The following is a 17,420-nucleotide window of genomic DNA, read 5'->3' on the forward strand; positions in this document are numbered from 1 at the left end:
GCTGCCCACTGCCAAGCTGACCGGGGTCGACCGCCGCAGGGGCCCGAGTCCCCCGCAGTCGCGCAGGGCAGGAACCTCCCTTTCCGTCGTGGTCTCCCGGTCACCGGCATGGCGTAACGGAAGAAGCGCGAGTGGCAGCGGCGGCAGCGGCTTTGGCAAGGCACCCGGGTGCACGGGAGCGGGCTGCGCGGAGCCTCTGCAGGGAAGCCCGTCCCTCGGAGCAGACGCTGGGCCGCCGGGGAAGCGAGCTCCTCCGGAACGGACCCGGGAACGGCCGATCCCGGAGCCGAGGGCGGCGCGGCGGACTCCGAGCACGGCTGTCAGCGCTCCTGCCGAGGGTCCGGACACCCGCGCCCGAGGAGCCCGAGAGGGCGCGAGGCCGCCGCGGCCCCGTCAGCTGCAGCACCGGCCGGAGGTCGCCGGGCAGCGGGACGAGCGCCGCAGACGGGCGAGGGCGTGGGTCCCGGCGTGCGGCGGGGCGGCGTCGGCCCCGGCGGGGAGGGGCGGAGGCGGGGGAGGGGGCGGGAGCGCGGCCGGCCCGCGGGCACCCGACGCCGCGCCGCCCGCCCGGGCCCGCAGGCCGCTGCCCCCGCACCCCGCGCCGACGCCAAACCATCCCCGCCCCCAGACCCCCCGCCCCGTCGGAGAATAACTCACCTGTTTCTCGGGGAAAACGCTCCTGCTCGGCCCTCTGACTGACTCCTCCGGCTCACCGTCTTCCCTCTGGGAGGAAAAGGCGGGACTTCCTGTTTCTCCGTTTAGCTACTTCCGGCGGTTCCCAGGGCGACTGCTCTGGATGGCGCGCAGAGCACAATAACCGAAAAAACAAAGATTTTACAACCGCCTGGGTAAAAGCCCAAGTTAGCGTCCTCTTTTTTTCCTTGAATGTCCGTCAGCTCGGCGAATCGAGTTGTTTTCAGCCCCGCAGTACTTTCCGGAAGTTCCTACGAGAGAAAACAGGAAGTTCCACCCTCCCTGCTGGAAGGGAAACGGAAAGCCTAGAGAGTCAATCTGTAGGGCAGAAGCTGCGAGGGCTCCGGACGGCTGGGTCTTCCCGGGAGGACCGTCTCTTCCCGAGGATGCTCAGCGGGCCGATCCCAGGCAGCACCCCGCGTCCGGTCTCCATCCCTGGAACCCGAGGGCGGTGCCGGGAAGGGCAGGGGCGTGGCCTGCGCAAGGGCCTTGCTCTGCATCGGGTCCCCTAACGGGTCCGTTCAGAGCCGTTGTGCGCGACTGAGGGTTACCCCAGACAGTGAAAAAAAGAAAATCCATCGACGCCAGAAGGAGATCTCCCGTGTGTTGACCCGGGGACCCGCGAGTCTAATGGGGCCATGAGGATAATCTAGTTGAATTTTCATTGTGATTCACGTATCCACGTGAGGGAATCTACTGGAACCGACAGTTTCCAAGATGGTACAACTAGTGAACGTGGAGCATAACTCTAAACTCGAGAGTCAACCTTTTGTAGTCTGTAGTGCAGACTCAAATCTCATGGCCAAAATTGGCGTACATGTCTATGCTCTAAGAAAGTGCAGTGAACTGGGTAGGATGTGGCGTTTCAGTGGCCCCTGGATCTTGAGTAGTTTCCACGTTGCCTATAGTTAGCAGAGTGGGAACAGGAAAGGTACATAAGCAAAAGAATAAGGAAGGGAGGGGCTGGGTGCTGGGTAGGAAGCAGTATTAATCTTCGTTATTCTTATATTCCATTCCTCTCCGTTACCCCCGTAACAAAATACCATCAACCGAACCTATTTAAAGAGATTCACTGTTTCCGTTTGCAGTTTGAGAGTATTCATTCCTATGCTGGGGGAGGAATGGGCAGTGGTTTCCTCAGTGGTATCAAGCTTGTGGTTGTGGCTACTCTCTGGGCAGCTGGGAAACAAACCTCCAGCAGGAACCAGAGGTGATTATAAAGGTCAAGACCCCTCCCCTAGTAAGCCATTTCTGCTGCATGTCTCAAAGGTTCCACAGCCTACTCCAAACATCTCCACCAGTCTGGGAAGAGGTGACCCAGCACAGGAGCCTTTGAGGAAAGTTTCAAACTCCACCGTGATAGGAGTCAATAATTAAATTCTCAAAACAAGATAGGATTAAATTCATCTTTATGGCTATGTAATTTTTTAATATATTCCAACAGGGAGGTAAAATTAAGTGCAGAGACAAAATGACATCCGACATTATCTGACAATTTAAAACTAGAGACAGTATAATAGAGCATGTGTTTAATCCCTACACCGCACACAGGACCAAAAAAAGAAAGGAAGGGAGGAATAGTACTCAACCAGGCTGCAGTGTGACACCTGTCCTCGCTACTAGGAGGTCTCAGCTTCCTATAGTGGACATTTTCTGGTAAGAAACTTTGGTGTCAAACTGAGTGGTAGTGGCACACACCTTTAATCCCAACACTTGGGAGGCAGAGGTAGCAGATCTCTGTGAGTTCAAGACCAGCCTAGTATAAAAAGCAAGTTTCAGAACAGCTAGGGCTGTTACACAGAGAAACCTTGTCTTGAAAAAAACCAAAAGAGTTCGAGGCCAGCCTGGTCTGCAAGAGCTAGTTCCAGGACAGGCTCCAAAGCTACAGAGAAACCCTGTCTCGAAAAACCAAAAAAAAAAAAAAAAAAAAAAAAAAAAAAAAAAAAAAAAACCCAAAAGAAAGAAAACACGTTTTGCTTCATCATTTGCTATACACATTCAGGCTGGGCCTTCACTCTTTAAACCTTCCTGGATACACCCTCATAGACATACCCAGAAGTATGCTTCTATGCTGATTTTAAATGCAGTTAAGATTTCTGTGAGTTCAAGCCTAGCCTGGTCTATAAAGCAAGTTCCGGGACAGGACCCAAAACTACAGAGAAATCCTGTCTCAAAAAATAAAAATAGGGGGCTGGAAAGATGGCTCAGAGGTTAAGAGAACTGACAGCTGTTCCGGAGGTCCTGAGTTCAATTCCTAGCAACCATATAGTGGCTCACACCCATCTATAATGAGATCTGGTGCCCAGAACACTATATTCATAATAAATATTTTTTAAAAATACATATATACATATATAAATAAATGCAGTTATGTTCAATGAAGACCACAGCAGCACCCCTTCTCAACATAAAAACATTTTAAGTCATAGCATTATGACCCTGGCCCCTTCAGTCTCATCTCATTTTATAATGCAAAATTCATCCCTAAAAGTTCCCATAATATTGAGCAATCTCAGTGCTGCTCAAAGTACAAAGGTTTTGCCTACAAACACCTTTAATACCAGTATTCAGGCAAAGGCAGGTAGATCTCTGTGAGTTTAAGGTCAGCCTGTCCTAATCTGTATAGTGAGTTCCAAGTCAGGAAGATCTACACAGTAAGACCCTGTCTCAAGAAAAGGGAGCGGGGAGGTCATAGCCTCTTCTGAGACTCAAAATACACTTAACTATGAAACTCATATAAATGAAAAAAACAAAATTGCATATTTTCAATATACAATGGCAAGGAATAAACATTCTTATTCTTTCCAGGGTTTCTCTATGTATCCTTGGCTGTCCTGAAACTTGCCTTATATTCAAGGCTGGCCTTGAATTCACAGAGATCAGCCTGCCTCTATCTCCCAAGTGCTGGGATTAAAGGTGTGCACCACCACTGCCCAACTTAGAAAATGTATTCTTAAATAGGAATATGAGAAGGTGACATATGTATCTGAAACAGAAAATCTCTGGAAATTTTTAGAATTATTTTGCATGTGTATGTACATATGTGTATATGCACATTCACATCTGTCTACACACATGTGTGCAGGTATATATGTATATGTGTGTGAAAGTATACATATATAAGCCCAAGGTTGATATTGGTGTCTTGTTTGACTCCTCTCTATAATGAGGCAGGGTCCCTTGAGGCAGAATGACCTTGAATGTTTTAAAAACATATTACTTTAGTATTATTTGCTTTTTGTTTAGGAATGTTTTTCCTATATGTATGTATGCATATTATATACAATCCTGGTGCCTGAGGAGGCTAGAAAGGATCACTGGGTTTCCCGAAACTGAAACTGTGATGAGTATGAGCCGCCATGTGTTTGCTAGGAACTTATCTCTGCCAAGAGCAAAGCGCTCCTAACTACTGAGCCGTTTGTGAGCCTACTGCTTGCTGCCATGCATACCACCATGCCACTTATTGTCTACCATTGCTTGACCCAACTTTCTTGTGACTAGTAGGATAAATCACCTACTAGTACAAACAAACCCCTACCTTCTACCAGCCCAAAAGCTTACAATGTCATCAGATAACATCTGAGGCCTAGAGATTTCCCACACTTTGCCACCTGATGTTGCCACCAATGTATTCAAAAAGTTCATTGATTTATAAATTTGTTATGTTACCATAAAAACTTCATGATGATCAAGAATGGTGGTACAATGTGTTTTATCCAAGCACTCAGGAGGCAGCAGCAGAGGCAGGTGGACTTCTCTGCATTCAGGGCCAGCCTGGTCTACATAGCAAGTTCCAGGCTAGCCAGCCGTTATTTGAAAAACGATATTTGGGGAAACCTAAATCTGTTTCTTCTGCTCATGGCCACTCACGTTTGGCTTCAGAATGAGCTGTCTCTGGCTGTCTTCATGGGAGATAAAGGAGAGCCGCTTTCACTGTTGACCTAGCTTGTGTTTTTTCCTGAGGAGTCTATTTGTGTTTACCCCTATGGTGGTTTGAAAGAAAATGGCCCCCAAAGGGAGTGGCACCATTAGATGGTGTGGTCTTGTTGGAAGAAGTGTGTCACTGTGGGGTGGGCTTTGAAGTCTCCTATTGCTCAAGCTATGCCCAGTGTGGGACACAGTTCACATTCTGTTGCCTGTGGTTCAAGAAGTAGAACTCTCAGCTCCCTCTCCAACACCATGTCTCTCTGTCTGTCACAATGTTTCCCGCCATGATGAAAATAGACTAAACCTCTGAAACTGTAAGTCAGCACCAATTAAATGTTTTCCTTTATAAGAGTTGTTGTGGCCATGGTGTCTCTTCAGAGCAATAGAAACACTAAGACACCTACTGATACCAAGGGCAAAGACTGATTGACCAAAGAAATTGTTCCTCCTAAGTCCAGCTTGGTGAACTAAGATATTTATTGGTGTTAAAATACTCACAAGAGTCTGGGGAACTCAGCCAGTTGGACCACTAAAAAGCCCCACCGGCTAAAACTGCATCTCTAGGGAACCCTGGGCTGCTAGACTTTCCTTTGCCAGATATGGTGATGCATACCCTTAATCTGAGTGTTTGAGTGGCAGAGGCAGGCTCTGTAAATTTCCAGCTAGCCTGGTCTACATAGTTAGACCCTATCTCAACGAAACAGACTCCGCAACTTGCAAACACAGAAAATAAGTGTCAGTGGAGTGCTCAGCCACAAATGGGACACCTGTATTGTGCCCCTCCCATCAGGGTTCACGGATCAGCACAGAAAAGGGGTGGACAGACTATAGGAGCCAGAGGCTGGACTGAAACGGTGTCATCCGGACTTGACAGGACCACTGTGCCACGAACGGACAGCATCTGTGGTTGCCTGTGTATGACCTACAAAAACCAGTTGTGGTAGCATACACCATAGGATTTGCTGAAGGAGGCTCACAAGTTTGAGGCCAGATGGGCTGTACATTTTGTGGGGCATGGTGGCACATACCTTTAATCCCCTTACTTGGGAGGCAGAGGCAGGCAGATCTCTGAGCTTCAGACCACCCTTGTCCACAGTGCTAGTTCCAGGATAGCCAGAACTCAGAGTTACAAAGAGAAATTCTGTCTCAACTCCCACTCAATAAATAAAAACCCTTCACACAATCAAGCTCACACCCCTTACTAAGGTGCCTTGGATGACTGTGGCTTCTGAAGAAAAGAGAGCCAGTTCTCTTTAAAGTTACAGCTCATGATAGATCCACCACACTGCAGTGGAAGACGTCACGTCCAGGAGTCTGTGGGCACACAGATGGACTTACGTGTTATTAAAGCAGACATGAAGTTGAGGGGGTGGGGAGGTGGGAGTAGATCTGGGAGGAGTGGAAGGAGGAATAAGGGATGAATATGATTAAAACACAATATATGAAATTCTGAAGAATTGATTTTAAAAAACATCATCTTTAAAAAGTGTCTTCTCCGTGCAATTGATTACCACTTATATTGTTGTGCCTGCATCACACAGAACCCTCAAAGACCGCTACAGAGCTGGTATCCGATGCAAACACACTGGGGTTTACTCAAGCTACCTTGGACTGTAATCCAACACACTGATGGCCCTGACCCTCAGAATAAGGGATTTTGTTTTTTGTTTTGTTTTGTTTTTTGATTTTTAGGCAGGGTTCCTCTGTGTATCTCTGGCTGTCCTGGAACTCACTCTATAGACCTGGCTGGCCTTGAACTCAGAGAGATCTGCCTGCCTCTACACTCCTGAGGGCTGGGATTAAAGGCATGTGATTCCCAAACCCTGGGATTAAAGGTGTGAACCACCACCACCTGGATCTGTTTCTGGATCAATCTTGTATTGCCCAGGGTAGCCTTGAACTCACAGAAATCCATCTGCCTCTGTCTCCCAAGTCCTGGGATTAAAGTGTGTGCCACTACCCCCTGGCCTGTATGACTAGTGTGGCTGTTTAGTCCTCTGATCTTCAGGCAAGCTTCATTTATTAAAACACAAATAATATACCACTTATATATCCTTGAGAAGGGGCCTCAAGTGTTTTCTCCCCCCTCCTTATAGGAATGTATTTAAAGAGAGAGAGAGGGAGGGAGAGAGAGAGGGAGCCCGCCTGCACATGTGCCATAGTACATGTCTGGGAAAGTCAGAGGACAACTTGTGGAAGCTGGCACTCTCCTTCCACCATGTGGGTCCGGGGAATCAGACTTGGGCTACTAAAATCAACAGCAGGCACCGTTCCCTTCGGAGCCATCTTAGCAGCTCCTGTAGGAAGTCTGCTAAGCCTCATTTAGATGGTAAACGCCTCATTTAGATGACCACAGCTACTCTCACTGAAGACAGCAATAATAAAGCCCAACCCAAAGGACCCATGTTAGGGTCACAAGATCATTCTGTTTCTTCTGTCCCCTAACAAGCTCTAGAGGACTTTGGTGGTTTGTGTTGTTTTAACAGGCAGTCTTAGTCAGTATTTTCACGTTGTGCTTTGTTTCTCTGACCATACTGAAGGTGTCAAGTCTCACCTATTTCCCCCATCCATCCCTAGAGGGATCAAACCTGCCTTACCCAGTGATGTAGGCAGAGTATGCAGAACCCAGTGTTTCCCTTGGAGGCCCTCCTTTCTAGAAACTTGCATCCCTGTTTTACCTGCTGAAGTACCCCAGATCTCTGCCTTCTGGTTCTGAAAGCAGGGGTGTAGATAGACTTTAAATAGCAGCATTTATTTGACAGTAATAATTTACAGTTCAAGAGGGAGGCTGGTCATTCCTCATGACTAATTCCACAGTGTCATCTAACATTCTAGTTCCCCATCACATTTTTGTTATTACATGCAATGCCTACTTACAATAACAGTGTGAATATGTATGTTAAACACCCACACTAGAATTTTAAATCTTAGCTCTTTCTGAAAACTGTTTTGGTGGATTTCAATGTGGGAGGTGAGATAATTTAAAACTTCATATTTTCTACTACAGTGAAAGGCATAATTTCTCTGACATGTTTTTTTCATCTAGAATAAGGAATTACACTAGAATAGTGTCTTAAAATAAGATTTGTCGACACAATGGCATTTTTTTCTCTTCACTTCTACCCAAACTAAAATAGTTCAGGAACATTTATTTACTTACCATAACTGTTAAAAAATTATAGTCATTATATCTACCATCACTTTTCTTGCAAATCACAGTGTGGAAAGAATACGTCATTTCATCCCCGAAGAAAAACTTGTGTTCCCACCTTTGTACTTTATCATTAGTAAAGCTCTTGGACACTGAGCAAAGTACAAAACACCCAATTCCGGCTCCTTCCCGGGATCTTCCTTCATTGTTCTTTCTTCCTTGGTGAGGAATCTGCGGTGTGAATGTAAATGTGCACACTCCATCAATGGAAGGGCAAAACAAACGGTGGAAGCCTTCAGCCCACCGCTTACGTTTTCATGTCATGGGAGGCAGTGATATTACAAACCAACAAGTTATACCACATCTAACCACAGACATATTTACATGTAAACAAGTATTTCACATGGTTGTGCATAAGCAAGATCTAAAAGATTAGTGGATTCATTAGCTATTACACATTCAGAGTAGTCAGACTTAAACTGAAAAAAATGTATTTTAAATATTTAACATTTGGATCTGGAGAGGCGGTTCAGTGATTAAGCGCACTTGCTTCTCTTGCAAAGAAGTTCAATTCCCAGGACCCACACGCAACTCAATTCACTCTAATTCCAGCTCCAGGGGTTCTGATGACCTCTTCTGGCCTCCACAGGCACCTGTACATGTGTTTGTGAATCAACAAGACACACATATTTTACTGCTAGACATCGAAAGTAGTGTAGTGTCCTGTTTACTCAAATGGCATTAGATAGTCCTTTGGTTCTGTCATATAACAAGAGTTTCTTTGGGACATTGCCTGTAGATGAGATCATGTGCCCATGTAAGTGAGAAGCTAGACAGCATAGCATGGGTCTCACATTGTGAGTCTTTCTTATTTCACATCTAAGAAGTCCAGTGGACTCTGATTCTGGGTCAGGTGCTGTGTGTGGACCTTACAAGGATGGAGACTCAGCTCAGCTTGTTGCCCTGACAACAGGACAGTAGCCTTACCCAATCAGATATTACAGATATCTCTAGGGGTGACTCATCTGTTGATTCTTTGGTTAATTGTGAAATCTGCCCATTTTGAAAGATTAGCATTCAATTGAAAAGGACCAATGATGGCTCAGCAGGTAAAAATGTTGCCGCCAAGCCTGATGACCTGAGTTTGACCCCCCCCACATCCATATAGAAAATGGAAAGAACTGACTCCCATGAGTTGGCGTGCAGTGGCGCTCACATGCAAGCACACATGTGCAAAACACACTGAGCTGTTATCTGAAAAATAATGGGGAGAGAGCACTATCCAGCCCCCAGGGTCAGTGTGAGTATGAAACCCAAACATTCCAAGTTCTTAATTTCCTCCAGAGCATCAATGCCCAGTTGGTACTCAGAGCCCCTAGACGTCACAATACTGAGACATTAATATACTTCATCTACCAGCTAAGCATGGTATGGTGCCCTCTCATGATACAGTCAGGCTGTACCTGATGGATATTGTGGTGCTTTGGGTAAGAATGGCCTCCATAGGCTCATATATTTGCATGATTGATCCCAGTTGAACTGTTTGGAAGGATTAGGAGGTGTGGCCTCATTGGAGGAGGAGTGTCACTGGGGGTGGGGCTTGAGGTTTCAAAAGTCCATACCAGCCCCCATCTCTTTCAGCCTGTCTGCAAATTAAGATGTAGCTCTCAGTTCCTTCTTCAGCACCATGCCTGTCATACATGCTACCACACCCCCCACTGTGAATCTGCAGAGAGGAGATTAAGTGAATATATTTTTGTTTAGTCTGTCACTAAGCCTAGAGCTCACTGACTGGCGAGACTAGCTGGCAGTGAGCTCCTGGAATCTGAGAGTTTGTCTCCTCTGGTGCTGGAGTTATAAATGTTTGCCACTGCACCTTTCTATGTTGCAGGTGTTGGAAAGCCAAGCCCAGGGTGCCACGCTCATGCAGCGAGCATGTTGCCTAGTGAGTCATCTTCTCTCCAGCAAATCTGAAAAGTGGCATTTCAATAACGAGCAGATGAAAGAAAGATGAAGCAAGACACGCTATGGACTGTTTTTATTTGGAAGAAGAGCATTTAAAAAAATAAGACTTCAAATTATTTCCTATTAAAATGATATAAATAATGAATTTATAAAGACTGGTTTATTTATATATACTGAACTGTAAAAAAAATAACTTTTTGTAGTGTTTACACCATCAAATCCATCAAGACAAACAAGATGGTAAACTAAAATGATTTTAGAAATGCAGATTTAGCCAAGGGCTTTAAACTAAGAATGTCTTGCTGATGTCAGGGTTGATTAGTTTTCCATCTAACACTGGTGCTATTAAAAGCTTCGAGCAATTCAGATTTAATCATCGAGTAAAATTTCAGTGGGGTAAGAGAAATGCTATCTGGTGAATTCTGCTGGTAGAATGGTGTGTGCAGGGAGTGAGACTTTATTGATGGGGTCAGAAGAAGGAGGGGGCAGAACTGAGCAAGTGGCATTAGTCATGGCAAAGGGGAAGAAGTTTGGAATCAAAGAAAAACTCATCTTTGCACAAAGATTCTAAACCATGTGTGGGTATGAATATTGATCGTTTCAGTCTCAGAATGTTCAAGAAATTGGAAGGGGAAAAAGTGGGGGGGGGGGGAGACAGGAAGTTAATGCAGTGGCATGCCCCACTAACTCCCCTAAAAATGAATCCACAGAGGAATCACTGTAGCTAGTAGCAGAAACCACTACTTTCCTTATTAAGGGAACAGAGGCAAACGTGATTCAAGCCCTGAGATCTTGGGTAGAGAACTGGGCACCACAGTTCTGCAGGGCCTGCTGAGCAAACTGGAAGACTGAGCCAAGAGAACTGCAAGCAAGAATCTAATTGGTTGAAGAGGTGCCCACCTGTCCTCAAAGGTGGTGCTGAGTCCAGTCCCAGCCTGTCGCACTGGATTTGGGGGAGAGACAGTCCAGTCCAAGTTGCCTTGACTTTGGGAAGGTAAGTGAGAGAGGGAAGGTTAAATCATTTCAATGTCTGTACCTTTCCAATGTTTTATTACTGGTCCCAGTGTCCCAAGACATTTTAAATGAGAAGGAACAAATACTGTACTGAAGATTCACATTTTCTGAATGTTTCCAACTCCAGCTTTGCCAAGGGTCTGAGTGGGAAGATCAGTGGGTCAATGACACCGGAAGGCGCCTGTTGTCACGAGTGCTGCTTTGACAGCTCCAGGAAAAAGGCGGCAAATAATTTGGACCCCTGTATGTAGTTCCACCTAATAAAAACAAAAGCAAGAAAACACATTCCCACTCAATGAAGAAGGTAAAGCAGCCAACCATGTCCACAGGAATATTGTATGTATTATAAATCCGGTCAATCTAATGTATTTAGATTGTTTCTGTATTTAGCATTCACATTTAGTATTTAGCATGCTTTGGAGATCCTAGGATCAAAGTCCTGTGATAAATCCAAAAGGAGAATGGCATTATTATTAATAAAATATGATCACCAGGTGTGGTATTACACACCTATAATCCCAGCATTTGGAAAACAGAGGCAAGAGGATTGCTGAACCTCAAAGCCAGATTGGTCTACATAGAGCTTTCTTGTTTTTTCTTTATCTCCCTCCTTGGCCTCTTTGGGTGCTAGGATTCCTGAGAACACTGTCCAACATGGCTTTCTTTGGTTTCTCAGAGTTTCTTTGGCTTCTTATTTTTTAAATATTTATTTATTTATTTATTATGTATACAATATTCTGTCTGTGTGTATGCCTGCAGGCCAGAAGAGGGCACCAGACCCCATTACAGATGGTTGTGAGCCACCATGTGGTTGCTGGGAATTGAACTCAGGACCTTTGGAAGAGCAGGCAATGCTCTTAACCTCTGAGCCATCTCTCCAGCCCCTTGGCTTCTTATTTTTGACATGACAGGGATTGAAAGAAAAACAAACATTTTTCTTTCTCACTCATTTGGATGTTTATATAATCTGTCAATATGTTCATATCAGGCACTCCTAAATATCCTTTGTTAGACACCAAATGTTACAGCCTCCAAAACCATATGTTGAAGCCTTAACCTGCTATGAGCCAACCCTGGAGGGACCTTCCAGGTGATTAAAGTTATACAATGTCAGATGATGTGCCATAATCCCACGGTGCTGGTGAGTTTATAGGGAAGACACACCAGAGCCCCTTGCTTGCCTACAGGCAGGACCAATCTCTTCCTCCCCATCAATACTTCTCTCTCCTCTTTGCTCCAGTTCTGCCACAGGAAGACACACAAAGAAAGCAGTAGTCTGAGACCAAGTGTGGTGGTCTGAAAGAAAATGACCCCCAAAGGAGTGGCACTATCAAGAGATGTGGCTTTGTTGGAGTAGGTGTGGCCTTGTTGGAAGAAGTGTGTCACTGTAAGGGTGGGCTTTGAGGTCTCCTATGCTCAAGCTACACCCAGTGACACAGTTCACTTTCCATTGCCTATAGATCAAGACACAGATCTCAGCTCCTTCTCCAACACTGTGTCTGCCTGCACACTTTCATGTTCCATCCATGATGAAAATGGACCAAACCTCGGAAACTGTAAGACAGACCCAACTTTTTTGTTTGCTTGTTTGTTTTTCAAGACCGGGCTTCTCTGTAGCTTTGGAGCCTGTCCTGGAACTTTGGCCTTGAACTCACAGAGATCTGCCTGTCTCTGCCTCCCAAGTGCTGGGATTAAAGGCGTATGCCACCGCTGCATGGCTAAGACAGTCCCAATTAAATGTTTTTCTTTATAAAAGTTGCTATGCTCATGGTGTCTCTTTACAGCAATAGAAGCCCCAGCTAAGACACGAGGCTTCACCTAATGTTCCCAACCTAGGGAACAGCAAGTCTTTAAGAACCCAGGTCTGTTACTGTCCAGTCTCACACGAGGCTCTTGGACAAACCCACATGGAACTCCCCACCTTCACAGGGTCAGCTCACCTGTTGATCTTCTCATTCTGAGAGTGCTCCCCATCATCCACAGCCCCCAGCGGGAGCATCATTACACTCCTTTGTGTAATAGTCTGGAATAGTTTAGCAATCGGAATGGTTGACCCATCCTGGATCATATCAGGATCTACTCCAAACACTGAAACACAGAAAAAAGAGGCAGTAGAATAAATCATAAGAAGACTATCTATCAGCCTTTAATCCCAGCACTCGGGAGGCAGAGGCAGGCGGATCTCTGTGAGTTCGAGGCCAGCCTGGTCTACAAGAGCTAGTTCCAGGACAGGCTCTAAAAAAAAAAAAAAAAAAAAAGCTTCAGAGAAACCCTGTCTCGAAAAACCAAAAAAAAAAAAAAAAAAAAGAAGACTATCTATCACTAATCTCAAGTGTCATAATGTGTGCTTTTCTTTCTGTCTTGGGATCTTGTCATGTAGTCCAAGCTGGCATAGAATTCCTGATCTAGTTCAGACTTCTGTCAAACTCAAACCCACTTCTGCCTCCCAGGCGATGACTTAAAAGTGTGTGTGTGATCAAACTTGGATCAAATTTTTAATTTTGAACCAAGATGAAAATTTTAGAATTTAGGGTAAATGTAAAGATAACAGCATTCCTATAAGCACTAACTCTACTTTTGTCCATGTAAACATCTTATGTAATTATTGCATAATAGTCAAGAATCAGAAATTAACAGTGATGTAAATGTGTGTATGCATGCATGTGTGTAGATAGATAGATAGATAGATAGATAGATAGATATAATTTTTTTTCCAAGACAGGGTTTCTTCGTGTAGCTTTGGCTGTCCTGGACTAGCTCTGTAGACCAGACTGGACTTGTACTCACAGGGATTCTCCTGCCTCTGCCTGTAGAGTGCTGGGATTAAAGGCGCACACCACCACTGCTTGGCTTAACAGTGGTACATTTTAACTACTAATGTTATAAGACTTTTCCTAGGAAGAGGGGAAATGAACATTTACTCTCTCTTGTCAAGGCACCAAAACACCAAAGAAAAACAATTCCACCCAAGTCTACCTTTTGGTGCCCAAATGAGGTCAGTTAGTTGCAAGAGTATGGACAACTTGCAGGTAGCTACACCACCACCAAAAAAAAAAAAAATCTCTCCTCGGATCAGTAACTGTTAACCATCATATCTAACCATGGAGGGGCATGGCATCAGTAACTGTTAACCATTATATCTAACCATGGAGGAGCATGGCATCAGTAACTGTTAACCATCATATCTAACCATGGAGGGGCATGGCATCAGTAACTGTTAACCATCATATCTAACCATGGAGGAGCATGGCATCAGTAACTGTTAACCATCATATCTAACCATGGAGGAGCATGGCATCAGTAACTGTTAACTATCATATCTAACCATGGAGGGGCATGGCATCAGTAACTGTTAACCATCATATCTAACCATGGAGGAGCATGGCATCAGTAACTGTTAACCATCATATCTAACCATGGAGGGGCATGGCCTCTTAGGTCCATGGTGAAGAGGTCCTGTGCCTGCCTTCTGCTGCAGTTCCTCCTTCCACTGGCATTAGACGAGCTGAACGATCCCACCTTACATCCCCTACGCTGATGGGCTAAACCCTCTGAAACTATGAGACAAAGCAAATCCAGACCTTCTCAAGTTGTTTTTTCCAGGTGCTCTTCACGGTGATAAAAAAAAAAAAAAAGAAAAAAAAAACTGACAAAGTTCTCTTTCACAAAATTTCTTCATCTCTGTAAGCATTCATTTCCTCTGTAAACTGGAGAAGGCTGCTGTGCTGACTACAGGAAGTACCAGGTGACAAACGTCCTGCACACACAATGCTGTGTCAGCCTGACTGGATCTGGAATCAGCTAAAAGGCAAGCCATGGGGCATTACTCCTTTGAAGTGTCAGGTCAAGTGCTGGCAGCCTGGCTTGGATGAAGGAGGCAGAAACAGGAAGCTTCTTTCTTTTCTTTTCTCTTTTTCCTTTTTGCCTGCTTGACTTCCTTCCTGCTGGCAAGTTCATCAACATTGTTGTTTTGGCTTTCCTTTGCTGATATCAGAACCCAGCCCCTTTGGACCTCCAATGTGGACGTGGACTGAAGACCAGTAATCCTGAAGGAATCTTCCAAGCCTTTAGCACCAGGTTAACACCCAGCCTCAGGGACTAAACAGCTACTGGGTTCTTGACCTCTCCAACATAAGGCAACTATCGTTGGGATGCCTGAACAGTGTCATGAAAGGCAGCCAAATAAACTTCCTTTGACTATAGGCTCATTCTACTGGTTCTGCTGCTTTAGAGAACTGCAGCCAATGCACCTTGGGTAAAAACAACAGTGGGTCCTGCTACAAACAGGAGAATCAAAATATCTGTAAGGCCCACCTGTTTTGATGGCTCGTTTGGCTGCGAGGTACTGAGGGTCACTGATGTTGGCCGTCCATGGGTGGAGTCCTAGGACCATAGAAACAGTCATCTTGTTGGAACTGTTTCTTTTGGAGAACACATCTTCCAGATGCTGTTTCACCTAGAAGGCGACACTGTCAGCAACAAGTAGGATGCTGGACTTTGCTCACACAGTGTGTATGGTCTTCCACCCAGAAGGCAGAAGACACCCTGAGCTGATGAATTGGAGCACTGGGAGCCTTTAGTCACACCACTGGGTTTAGGGCAGTGAACAGGGGCTTCTAAGGCAACATAATCCAAATACAGTTTCTCATCTAGTAACATTCTAATGAATATTTGGGGGGGGCATTATACATTCTGGAAAATTCTGAAAAGTGGGAGCAATTCCAAGCTAAACAGCGAAGGAGACATTTTAATGCAGTACATTTACACAATGGAGTGCTACTCAGAGGTCAGAAACAATGACACCTTGAAATATGCGTGCAAATGGACAGAATTAGAAAAAAAAAATCTTGAGTGAGGTAACCCAGACTTAGAAAGACAAGTATCATATGTACTCACTCATAAGTGGCTACCAGACATAAAGCAAAGAATAACCAGCCTACAGTCCACAACCCCAGAGAAGCTAGAATGTCTTCCAGAAACAGATGGAAGCCAGTACAGAGATCCACAGCTAACCACTGGCTGAGCTCCTGGCAAAGGGAGGGACCAGCAATAATATGAACAAAGGGGTCAAGACCTTGATGGGGAAACCCACAGAATCAGTTAACTTGAACTTGTGGAACATCACTGACTCCTGACTGACAACTGGGGAGCCTGCATAGGCCTGAACTAGGCGACAATGGTGTGGTGGCTGGGGAAGTCTGTGGAGCCTCTGGCAGTGGGACCAGGATCTAACTCTAACGCATGAACTGACTTTGTAGAGCCCATTCTCTATGGAGAGACACCTTGCTCAGCCTATGCACGAGACAGGGGTGGGGAGACCTTGGTCTTGCCTCAACAAGGGACTGGAACAGGATAGTAGCTGACTTCCCAGGGGAGGCCTCAACCTCTCTGAGGAGTGGGTAGGAAGTGAGGGAGGGGAAGGGAGAGAGCAGGAGGAGAAGAGGAAGGGAGAACTGAACTGGGATTGGCAGATAAAAAAATTAATTAATCAATTAAAACAAAAAGAGCCTCCTTTACTAAGAAAATCTTCCCAGGAGGCTCCAGCCTCCAAAACACAGGTTTTTTTTTCCCATTTATTTTTCATCCAGCATTTATTAGCACCAAGGTGCTGGAGGTGGTAGTGGCAAATGAGACAAGGACGTGCCTCCCTCTGTGGATGTGTATCCCTAAGATAAAGCAGTGGTGTTTCCCAAAGGGAGGGAAACAGCCAGGAAGGACAGATGGGAGAGGGACTGAGATGTTTTAGAAGGCAATTAGAGCACAAGACAAGGAAAGAGGAGGACAGACTTGAGAGCTTGGGGAGGGCATCGAGGTATCAAGAGTCTACTTCCTGTTAAACCAACGCCAGGTGAATTAATACTGGGTTGATATAGACAGATAACTCCCTCCAGATAGCGCTTTCCTCACAATGGCTGTGTTCCTCACACTGGTTTCCAAGATCACGAGATAACAAACGAGGGGACTCGAGGCTTTCCAGCCCGAGCCAAGTGCAGTCAGTCACCCACTCCATCCCTGTCTGAAGCCAATCTTGCCTTTATAGCTACCGTCTAATCTTTTAAAACGCCCCATCATTGCAACTCCACGCGGCTCTTTGACTTCTGGAGCTGGGGAAGGAGATTTGCGCTGAGTAAGGCTGACGCTGGCTTCCTGACATTTTCTCCATGCTTATGTATTGGGAACAAAAAGAACTGAAACTTGAGGAAGAACCACAGAGTTGCTCCGCTTGCCATGGTGCATGGGACTCAGAAATGGCACTGCTGGGCCTGAGCGACAACAGATATCGTTACCTGTTTTTCCACCTCAGATATATTCATGTGAGGGACGAGGCGGATTGAAAATTTTCCTATGACTCGACCTGGGATGACTGTTTTAGTTCCAGGCTCATCAAAGGCACCCTCAACGCCGTGGATAGAGAGAGACGGATACCGCCACAGGTGCATCAGGAGATCCTCCTAAGCAATGCAAAGAACACAAGACCAAAGCTCAATTGAGGGAAGGCTGGGGCTGTAGCTCGGTCGGCTACAGTGACTGCCTAGTCTGCACAAATCCCTGGTTCAGTCCCCAGGGCCACAGGGTCTGGGCCTGGGGAGAGATGCCTTTGTTCCAGCCTCTGGGAGGTGGAGCCAACAAAATCAGGAATTCAATGTCATTCTTGGCTCCTTTGTGAGTT

General features: G+C 45.6%; 2 protein-coding genes across 4 annotated transcripts in view; both read right to left on the reverse strand.

Annotated features, from left to right (window-relative positions):
• The window catches only part of Znf407 (zinc finger protein 407), a 366,869-nt gene extending 366,141 nt beyond the window's left edge, over nucleotides 1-728 (reverse strand). Inside the window, exon 1 of the mRNA XM_038330534.1 lies at nucleotides 658-728. The gene's annotated coding sequence lies outside the window, so the exon portion shown is untranslated. The remainder of the gene's footprint in view (nucleotides 1-657) is intronic.
• A 10,041-nt stretch (nucleotides 729-10,769) lies between these two features.
• Cndp1 (carnosine dipeptidase 1) overlaps nucleotides 10,770-17,420 on the reverse strand; it is a 36,094-nt gene continuing 29,443 nt past the window's right edge. For all 3 annotated transcript variants that reach the window (XM_038330261.2, XM_038330260.2, XM_038330259.2), the window contains 4 exons: nucleotides 17,038-17,202; nucleotides 15,065-15,206; nucleotides 12,691-12,838; nucleotides 10,770-11,007 (listed from right to left, as the gene is read on the reverse strand). In XM_038330261.2, coding sequence (XP_038186189.1) covers nucleotides 10,938-11,007; nucleotides 12,691-12,838; nucleotides 15,065-15,206; nucleotides 17,038-17,202 — 525 coding nt within the window. In that variant the 3' untranslated portion in view covers nucleotides 10,770-10,937. The remainder of the gene's footprint in view (nucleotides 11,008-12,690; nucleotides 12,839-15,064; nucleotides 15,207-17,037; nucleotides 17,203-17,420) is intronic.

Source organism: Arvicola amphibius, chromosome 5, assembly GCF_903992535.2.
Source record: "Arvicola amphibius chromosome 5, mArvAmp1.2, whole genome shotgun sequence".
NCBI classification, from domain to species: domain Eukaryota; kingdom Metazoa; phylum Chordata; class Mammalia; order Rodentia; family Cricetidae; genus Arvicola; species Arvicola amphibius.